Raw genomic sequence first — 10,008 nt, forward strand, 5'->3', positions numbered from 1 at the left:
ACTGGGGTGACGGAGGAAGGATGCATCTGGGGTAACGGTCCAGGTTGGAGTGACAGACAGGCGAGTGTAGCTGGGAGTGACGGGGCAGGAGGATATAACTGGGGTGACGGTCCAGATTGGAGTGACGGGCAGGTGGGTGTAGGTGGGGTGTTGGGGCGGGAGGGTGTAGCCGGGAGTGACGGGGCATGTTGGGGTGACGGGGTGGGCGGGTGTAGCGGGGGACGACGGAGACGTGAAGGTGACAGGGCGGGCGGGTGTAGCTGGGGTGACAGGGCATGTTGGGGAGACCGGGCGGGGGGGCGGTGACTGTTTGGGGAGTTGCCCCCCCCCCCTTCCTCTCTCTAAACCCCGATCAAACCTCATTTACTTCTCCGAGAGCCCCACTTCCCTGAGGGACGGCTGGCTCGCATTGGCCAGTTCTTTCATTGGGTGAAATAAATGCCTGTCATCCTCAGGCTGTCTGCGATTGGCTGCTGCGTGGTGACGCTCCTCTATTTGGACGAGGCCTTTGGCTGTCGTGTATGTGTTTCCCTCCCGCCTTACTCCTCCCCTCTCCCCGCCCCGTTGTGATTGGTGGCCTGGTGCTGGAGTCTGTGACTGGAGAAATTGGTCCCGCCTCTGGCGGCCCGCCCTCGTTACCATGGTTACTGGTTCGGCCCGCCCCCTGTCAGCGCGCCCGGGCCCGAAGCTGGGAGGCCGCGCGGGGGCGGCGGGCATGGACGGCGGCGGCGGCGCTGGCGGGCCCGGGGCGGACAAGGAGCCGAGGCCCCCGGGGAGCGGGTTCGCGCTGCCGGAGTTCGGGGCCGCGCTGCGGGGCCCCCCAGAGGCCCCGGGCCCCGCCTCGCTCGGCTACTTGCACGTTCGGTGGCAGCGGGAGCCCGCGGCGGGCAAGATCCCCGCCCGCCGCCATCGCAGGTCCGCCCGGCTGCACAGCGCTCTGGGGCCCGCGGGCAAAGAGCTCCACGGTGAGGGGCGCGCGGGGCGGGGGGGCTGGGCCTTTCCCGGGCATGGGCTGGCCAGGGAGACGGCGGAGGCCCCGCTCGGTGACCTGCCCTCGCTTGGAGGGGATGTGCTGGGTCCTGCTGCGACAGGGGATCCGGAAACGCAGTCAAGGACTCAGCTCCAGCCTGAGCCTGGGGCCCCCTGGCCTTCTGGAGAGCAAACGTCTGATTGGAGGAGAATCCGCGATTTATTGTTTTGCAACCAGCCCCCGCTCTGTCTTTTAACACGAGAGCCCATTCAGAGAATCCAGCAGCTCTACACGTAATTAATGAGCAATGAAATAAACAACTTACATTGTAACAAACAATACAGTAACACCTTCAAAACTAACAAAACACGTAGGTGATATCATGAGCTTTTGCGGGCACAACCCACTTCTTCAGATGACAGATGAAGAAGTGGGTTGCGCCCGCGAAAGCTCATGATATCATCTACGTGGTTTGTTACTCCTTAAGGTGCTACTAGACTATTTGTTGTTTTTTAAGTTTTTCCTGCTACAGACTCACTCAGCTACCCCTCTAAAGCTTTTCTACATTGTAACCTAAGTCATATCACAAGTCTTGAGAGAGCTAAAACCCTGCCAAGCTGCTAGGTCAAGCTGGTTGTAGGATTTGACAGATGTACTGGTATACATTTCATTTGCAGTGTGCCCTTTGCAACCATATGGGTTAGAGCAGTGGTCACTAACCACTAGATCTGGATCTACTGGTAGATCTTGGAACCTCTGAAAGATGATCCTGACCAGTTTGGCAAGTAGGCTATCAAGTTCTGGCACTTCATCTGCCCCTCTCAGCACTGCCTGCTGTTCCTGCCCTCTACCTTGTAGGTGTTCCCACCCCTGGCAGCTCCATGCTTGCTGTACAGAGCACAGAAGAAGAGGAGGAGGGTGCTAATGTAGGGGTACCCCTCCGCTCACCCAGTACCCCATCCCCACAGAGCAGAGGTGGGGCAGGGATGGAGAGAGTTTGCTGGCTGCTTTCAGGAGTGGTGCAGGGCCAAGGTAGGGGTGAGCCTGCCTTAGCTTCCTGCACCAACGCCCAGAAGCCAGCTGTGGTAAGCGGTGCCCAGCTAGAGCCAGCATTCCCAACCCTGGCCCCAGTCCCGAATCCCCTCCTGCATCCCAAACACCTGCCCTAGCCCTGAGTCCCTCTGCATCCAAACTCCCTCTCAGAGCCTGCACCATAAACCTTCTCCTGCACTTCAACTCCTTGCCCCAAGCTTAACTCAAGAGCCTCTCCCACTCCAAATCCTTTAGCCCAAGATCAGTGTCTGCATCCCCACCCCAACCCTTTGCCCCCAGCCTGATAAATATGAGTGAGGCTAGAGGAGGGAGGGAGGATGGAGTGAGTGGGGGTCGGGCAATGGAGAAGGGGCACAAAGGAGGCGGGGCAAGCGTGTTTGGGTTTGAGGTAGCTCCTGGATTGCACTTAATTTGAAAAGGATGGAGACCGCTGGATAAGAGACATATTGGTGCACAAGACGGCAACCATCAAAGAGAAATACAGGTTGCTCAGTTGCTGCCAGTCAACCCCATGCAGAGACATTTCCCACTGTGCTAAGAATGCAAAGGAGTGCAATACTTTCCATTAATATGGGAGGAAGAAACACTGAAAAGCTTTGGGAAGGAAAAAGAATGGCAGGAATAGTATGACACTGTGCAACAACCTGCCATGGAAATAATACTGGTAATGGGATATGAGATGAATAACCGAGTACAGACACATAGCCAAGTTAGTCAGAAGTCCTTGTAGAACCTACCATCAGTACCATGCCAGTAAAGATGTTTTGTTGCCATGCATACATCCTTTGTTGGTGGAATAGAGAGGAGGAGATTGAATCTAAGATTAGCTACACAGGGTACATGGGAAAAGGCTCTTGTTTACTTTCAGATTTAAGCTACAAAGAGGCTTCCTTGGGGTGTGCTGTCTGGCAGGAGAGGCAAGCAACTGCCTTTTAGAAGAAAAATATGAGGTGTCCTTCTTTGTGGGGCTTTGATCTTATACATCCTTTCCTCTAGGAATAAGTCAATCCTTCCAGTGTGATTTAACTCCTGAATTTGGGACTTGACTTTTTTAGAGTGTTCTAATAATGGAACTACCCTTGTTCTCCGTGCTCTTTGCCATAACCCTTTCTCTTTTCTGCAGCTCTGAAAAGACTGAGAAAATCTGCCAATGCTAACGATTTAGAAACAGGTGAGACTGCACCAGCCAGGTCTACTCAGAACTTTTTCCTGGAAGCAATAGGCTTTGTAGAAGATAAATGGAATTAGTTTGTCGAACCTGCAGTTCTGACCTTGCACATGCATAATTAGTTTAACTCCCATGTTTCATTCTCCTGGTAGAGCCAGGCTGGGTGTAAAATTCACAGTATGCCCCATCTAGCATTTCTACCCTCTTCAGGTCATAGTGCCAGTTGTTGCAGAGTGTCTTAAGCTAGACTAGCTTTTTTTATTCCAACTTTTAAAAAATATATTTGATAGAGACTTCTGAGACGGTATCAACAATAGTAGCATGTCCTATGGAGAGTGACAGGAGAGCAAAGTTCTTCTTGGAAGAAAGACAAGTGATGTTGCGTTGCACAAACAGTCTGTTATGAACCAAAATGGCATACAGAGAGGGGACCAAAACTCAGACAACACAGATTCTGTTCCTGCCTCTGCTACGGTTATTTGTATGACCTTATCACCTAACTATTCCAGTAACAGACTAGGATCCCATGGTGCTAGGTGCTATACAAACAGAGAACAAAAAGATGATCCTTGCCCAAAAACAGTTTAACCACTGGAACAATTTACCAAGGCTCATGGTGGATTTTCCATCACTAACTATTTTTAAATTGAGGGTTGATTTTTTTTTAAATATACCCTATAGCCTGTGCTATACAGGAGATCAGAATAAATGACCACAGTGATCCCTTTGGACCTTGCAATCTAAGATTCTGATTGCTTCAATAATATCCCATGGCTGCACGTTGTACTCATTACTCCTCCACATAAAGAAATATTCCCTTCTCAGCTGAGGAACAGAGGCAGTCTAAGTTGCACAAGGGTCACCCTTCCATTAGCATTGAAGAGATAATTGGATGGATAGGAAAAGGGGATCCTTTTCCATCATCAGTCTTATTCCCATATCTATGCTCTAGCACTCATCTGGTTGCATGTCTCATAGCTACCCTACTGATCAGCTTTCCCTCCCAATTAACACTCTCTCTCCTTTTCTCCTTTTCGGCGATGTCAGTGCAGCAACTCTTAGAAGACGGGGTTGACCCCTGTGCTGCAGATGACAAAGGCCGTACAGCCCTGCACTTTGCCTCCTGCAATGGCAATGATCGCATCGGTGAGTGGGAAGGAACCGTTCCATGACCTGACTTCCTTGTGGGAGGGGTTTTGAAGGAATCTATGCATTTCTTTGTGTACCTGCCTAAAAGCAGTGTTTCCCCTTTAGTCTCTTACATAGGCATGTGCTGCCTCTGAAGATCACCTTTACTGCTTAGTGTGAGGAAGGCTGACTCTTCCTTCTTAAACTATGTCTACGCTACGAGCCTCTTCCACAAGAGGAAATGAAAATGGAGCACTCATTTGCATATGTCACACTCATTTGCATTTTCTTCTCAGATCCCTTTTGTGCAAGAGGTTTTTGCACACACAAAAAACACTGTGTAGACAGCTCCTTTTTGCACAAAAGGGGATTTTTGCACAAAAAGGAGCCATCTACACAGCTCTTTTTTGCGCAAAAGCCTCTTGTGCAAAAGGGAAAGAGGAAATGCAAATGAGAGCAGGACATATGCAAATGAGCACCCCATTTGCATTTGCTCTTCCGCAAGAGGCTCATAGTGTAGACTTAGCCTCAGACCTGCTGGGCACAGGGAAGAGACTGAAATGGGTCCGTTTCTTTGTTTCTAGTGCAGTTGCTTTTGGATCATGGGGCAGACCCAAACCAGAGAGATGGACTGGGGAACACTGCATTGCACTTGGGTAAGTGTCAGGAGCTTGAAATGGGGGCTTCTGTAACCTGATGATCTTTGTGCCCAGAGTTGTAAAGAACCCTGTTAGTTTTCTTCCTTTCTTTCCTCCTCTATATTGTGGCAACAAATCCCTGTGCTGGATTCTTTGGCTTCCATCAGCTTTGTTCTTTAATTGAAAGCTTAAGGGGCAGAGCTGAGGGAAGTGCATCTCCTTCCTCCTGCAGGCCTGTTTCAGAGACTATCCAGCATGCTGGCAGACTCTGTAAAGCCTGATCATTGAGCAGGCTTCAAAGGGGGAGTGCTGCCTTACCCCCTAACAGAGAATTGCCTGTGCTGTTGTGCCCAGCAGGCTTAGTATTTGATAGGATCCCCTTCCCTGAACTGTAGCTCTGCTCTGAGTAGCGTGTCTCGTGTTTTCCCTTCCCAGCTGCCTGCACAAACCATGTTCCCGTCATCACCCTGCTGCTGCGTGGAGGTAATGCTTCCTCTTTACAATTTATAAAGCTACCTCCACCTCTTTGACCTTCTCCCAGGGATACCACTCTTTTAAAGCACCCTCTCTCCCCCCATACATGTGCACCTTTCAGGAGCCAGAGTTGATGCCCTGGATCGAGCTGGGCGGACCCCGCTGCACCTCGCCAAGTCCAAGCTGAACATCCTGCAAGAAGGGCTCTCTCAGAGCCTGGAGGCCGTGCGCCTTGAAGTGAAGCAGGTGAGAAGCATTTGTGCTCTCTGATACCATGTGCATTAGCACTCCAAGCACTGACTTTCTTCGGTGCGCTCTGTGGGACAAGTGGGTTTTAGTAACTGCCTCAAGTGCATCGCTTGAGTACCTTAGCCACTCCAGCATGCTGATAATTCCAGGGCTTCTGATCTTCTCCCTCCCATGCTCTGACAATCCACCTCTCCTTGCCTCTGGAGAGCATCTACCTCAATACCACTTAGAATTGTTGCAGGATCTCTCCATGGCTTGTGGGCCCTAGAATGCACTAAATGGCAGCTAGTGAAAACTAAGAAATGGAGATATCTGGCTGTAGGAGGGACCTCTTAGAAATCCCTTATGTTCTCCCATATGAGGCTAGCTGGTTAATAGGAACAATAGTGCACTTTCCTGGAGCATTGGAAGGCAGACCCTGAACCCCCATTTGTCCAAGTTCACAACTCGGTCATCAGAGGAGAGGAAAAGGAGGAGATCTGGGAGAAAGCAGCAAAAATTTCTTACCCAGCGAACCTCCTAGGGATTTTGGTTCTGTCGCACCATTATGTTGTAATAGCCATGGATTGAATGACCAGCCTGTTTAGAAAAGCTCAGCATCTGGGTAATATGCAGCTTACCTTCTGGTGACGCACTGGACTGTGCTTATAGAAATGGCACTGTGCAGCTTAGCTTGGAGCTTAGCTCTGATCTCCTTTGGGGATGCCTACCCCTAGACCTCAGAACTGCTTGTGGCAGGACAGCTAATAGCCTGCCTGTCTGCTGCAGGTGCCCCTCTGTCCCTTGTGCCACCAGTGTCCTGCCCTGATTACAGCTCTCCTGTGCATGCATCTCACTGTGCTGCCTCTTTCAGATTATCCAGATGTTGCGGGAATACCTAGAGCACCTTGGGCAGCATGAGCAGCGGGAGCAGCTGGATGATCTTTGCTCCAGGTTACAGATGACCAGTACTAAGGAGCAGGTGAGAGGCAGCAACAGTGACTCCCATATTGCATTGTTGGCTTCACATATACATCTAAGAGGAAATAGACAGCTTCAGTAGGGTAACATCCAAGACTGGGAACAGGATACAGGCACATTCCTCTCCATGCCACTGGTCCATATTAGAGCCCAGAAGTAATGATAGAAAGATCCATGGTACCCTTAACGGCAGCCTCAACAGAGAGGTCAGAGATCAGATGGGCTGAGAAGACTAAATTTCACCACTCATCTACGCAGATGGGTACTTCCAGGCAAGGAAGCAATACAGCCAGCATTATTCTCAGTCTTCCTTTTCAGTCCCTGCTTGTCCTGTGATAACAATTTGCACTGTATCTCCCGCAGGTGGATGAGGTCACTGACCTCCTGGCCAACTTCACCTCACTCAGTCTACAGATGCAGAAGATGGAGAAGAGGTAATGGGCTTTCAGATCGTTCCCCTGGTCAACAGGAGATGACCTGGGGATGGGCAGCTGGAGCTCATTGCCAAGATTATGGACATTGCTGCCGGATACCTTGCTCCTGCTGGATCCTTCCCCGGTGTAGCACTCAACTCTCAGACTATCCCCTCCAGTGCTGCCAACATCACCACCTCCTGAGGTTCCTAGAAGGACAGTTGAATGCTGGAGCTCCTGACTTTTGGAGCAATGGGCCCCTCTTTCCTATCATCCTGTTCTCGATCAGATGATTTAATGAACATGCTGGTTTGCGTGGCATGTCCCTCTTTTGTGCATTCTGCCTTCCTCACAGCATCCCAAGCTCAGAGTGGTTGGCACTCAGAGTGCCCCTGGTCACCAGCCACACCAAGGTGCATTCAGGCAGTTCCATCTTTCAGATGTGCCTTTGCGCACAGATCTGACTTTACTAGGCACCATGGGACATAATTACCATAATTAGTTGCATAAGCTGAGTAGGTTTGTTCATACGTTGGGAGACTATGACTTCCTGTACTCACCAGAAATGAGGAAATTCAGCAGAGTTCACTGAGCATTTGGTTGGAATAGGTGGAATCAGGAAAAAAAAATCATCTGGGGTCTTCATCTTCAACTCCCACAGGTGTCTATCAAAAAAGGAGTTTTTCGATGTGAGACAGGGATATAAAGCTATCCGCCGCTAGATTGCGGCTTCCTGTCTGATCCCTGCTCAAATTACTGAAAATTTCTGACCAGAGATCACACCAATGGGTTTGTTAAAAAAAAAATTACCACCAGATTATTACTGTCCAGTTTACAGAGTTTGGGGAGGAGAGGTCAAGAAGAACACTCCTAGTTCAGTTCTAGGCGGAAAATATTTATACCCTACAAAACAGCACCATGGCTGGCTTCAGGCTTCCCTTTTATCAGCAGTCTGAGCCAGGAGGAGATCAGGCCTTGATTTGAGCCATTAGCATAACGCACCTTTCCACCTCAAACAGCTGACGAGTATCTGAGACCTAAGCCAGATTGCTAAGACAAGGACAAATGTACGTTGTTGCTGCCCATGTTGTTTCTCTAAGCCTTGGACTAAATTAGATGCTAGTGTGAAGGTCTACCAAACAGACACATTTCATCAGGGCTCAGTTCATTTGAGGGGAAGGGATCTTAACTGAGTTTAATGTGCTGGATGAACTGTGATGCCCACAAAAGGCCCAAAATGGGGAGCATGAAAAGGACGCAGGGAGTAGCCACAGGATAGCATGTTCTTTGACACTTGTTGGGGTGTGGTCATTTATAAGAGCTGCATGGATTCTGTGCAGCTAGTTCTTTCCCTGAATCATGAACATTCCAAGATGTGGTTTAGATCTGGAGGACAACAGGATCAGATCCTATTTAGTAACAGGTGCTTCTCAGTCTGAGATGAGATTAACTAGATGTGTATATCCAAAGCGTGGCTTTCGTCCCGACACATGAAACTTAGAGCAGTCTGTATGCCCCTGCTGGGGAGGGAAGTTTGGGATTGACTGTGTTCTGATTTTGCTGGAGCTGTCACTGTGAATGTTAAAACATTGTTCCCACATGCTGGCTAGAAGAGACACACAGGGGGTGGACGACAAACTGAACTCTTACATTTTACATTCAATAAAAAACTGTCAGCTTTTTTGGAGTCTGTCACCAGTTCTCTCTTCTCAAGGATTCCCATCCCTGCCTCCCTCCATCTCCTGTGCCTGGGGCCTGACACTGGACTCAGTAACAACTTCTCTTAAAAAGCTGTGTTGGAATTAAAGATGACAGTGTGGAGTTGCCGTGAGCACAAATGTGGGCCTATTTGCTGACCACTGGACCCTGCTGCTGATTCACCTGGTCTTAAATCCCATTGCTGGGGAGTCCAAATATAGGGATTTGCTGTAGGTCCTACAAAAATTCCAGTGTGTTGTAGGGCTCCATGCCGAGGCTATCTTGCACTCTGGAGAGAGAAAAACACTGCTCTTGGGTCACTCCTGATTTGAGTTAGCACTGGCATGCAGAAGGAAGGGAGAAAACATGGTTAAGTCACCAAACTGTGCCAAATGAAAAATGATACCCCATGCTGCAGTGAAGACTGACATTGATGGCCACATACTAAAGATCACAGGGGAAAAAGCTGAAGAGTGAAGTAGGGAATCAAGGGAGGTGCAGCTAGATGGGATGTTGGGGGGGAGGGGCTTGCCACTAGATTGGTTTGCAATCAAGTGCTCTTGCTGATAAAATGTTTTAGAGGAATTAAACCCTTTTAAATGGGGAGCAGACCAGTCACGTGGTACAAGTTGCCCTTCACAGTCTGCTTTTCTACTACAGTCCAAGCAGATGACAGATCCCCAAAGGCCAAGCTGGCACCAGAGCTCACAAGTGACATTCTTCATGGCTGTTTCCCTGGCCTGAGAGCAACACTTACATTTCTGTCATCCAACCATGCACAGTCCAGGGCTGGAAAGAGTCAACCTATCATCCTGCTCAGTCTGTCAGTCCTCATCTGACGCAGATCCTTTATAGTAAGCTAGAACAATTAGAAGGAGTGGCTATGAATGTAGAAATTATATCTTTATCATGCTTTACTGTGTCAGCAGGACCTCATTTCCTTTAGCTGTCCTGCCTACGTTGCCTTTTATGAATCACTTAATAGGATCCCAGTGCTTTCCCTTGGTGGAAAACCTTAGGCTACGGCTACACTGTAGCCTTCTTCCGGAAAAGCTTATGCAAATGAAATGCGGCGTTGAATACTGCATGTTTCATTTGCATAATTAATTAGGGGCCGCTTTTGCGCAAAAAGGAGCTGTGTAGACAGCTCTTTTTGCGCAAAAAACCCCTCTTGCGCAATAGCCGTTCTTCCTGAAAAAATTAGGAAGAACAGCTTGTGCGCAAGAGGGGGGTTTTGCACAGCTCCTTTTGCACAAA

At 49.4% G+C, this 10,008-nt stretch overlaps 1 protein-coding gene across 1 annotated transcript; it reads left to right on the forward strand.

Moving 5' to 3' along the window:
- The first annotated feature begins 622 nt into the window (after positions 1 to 622).
- Positions 623 to 8,740, forward strand: ANKRD54 (ankyrin repeat domain 54). Its single transcript, XM_075937149.1, has 8 exons — positions 623 to 965; positions 3,147 to 3,194; positions 4,239 to 4,337; positions 4,904 to 4,975; positions 5,393 to 5,440; positions 5,553 to 5,677; positions 6,534 to 6,641; positions 7,004 to 8,740. The coding sequence occupies exons 1-8, from the start codon at positions 641 to 643 to the stop codon at positions 7,076 to 7,078; spliced, it is 900 nt and encodes a 299-aa protein (XP_075793264.1). The 5' UTR covers positions 623 to 640; the 3' UTR covers positions 7,079 to 8,740.
- Positions 8,741 to 10,008: the final 1,268 nt, after the last annotated feature.

This window comes from Pelodiscus sinensis, chromosome 1, assembly GCF_049634645.1.
Source record: "Pelodiscus sinensis isolate JC-2024 chromosome 1, ASM4963464v1, whole genome shotgun sequence".
NCBI classification, from domain to species: Eukaryota; Metazoa; Chordata; order Testudines; family Trionychidae; genus Pelodiscus; species Pelodiscus sinensis.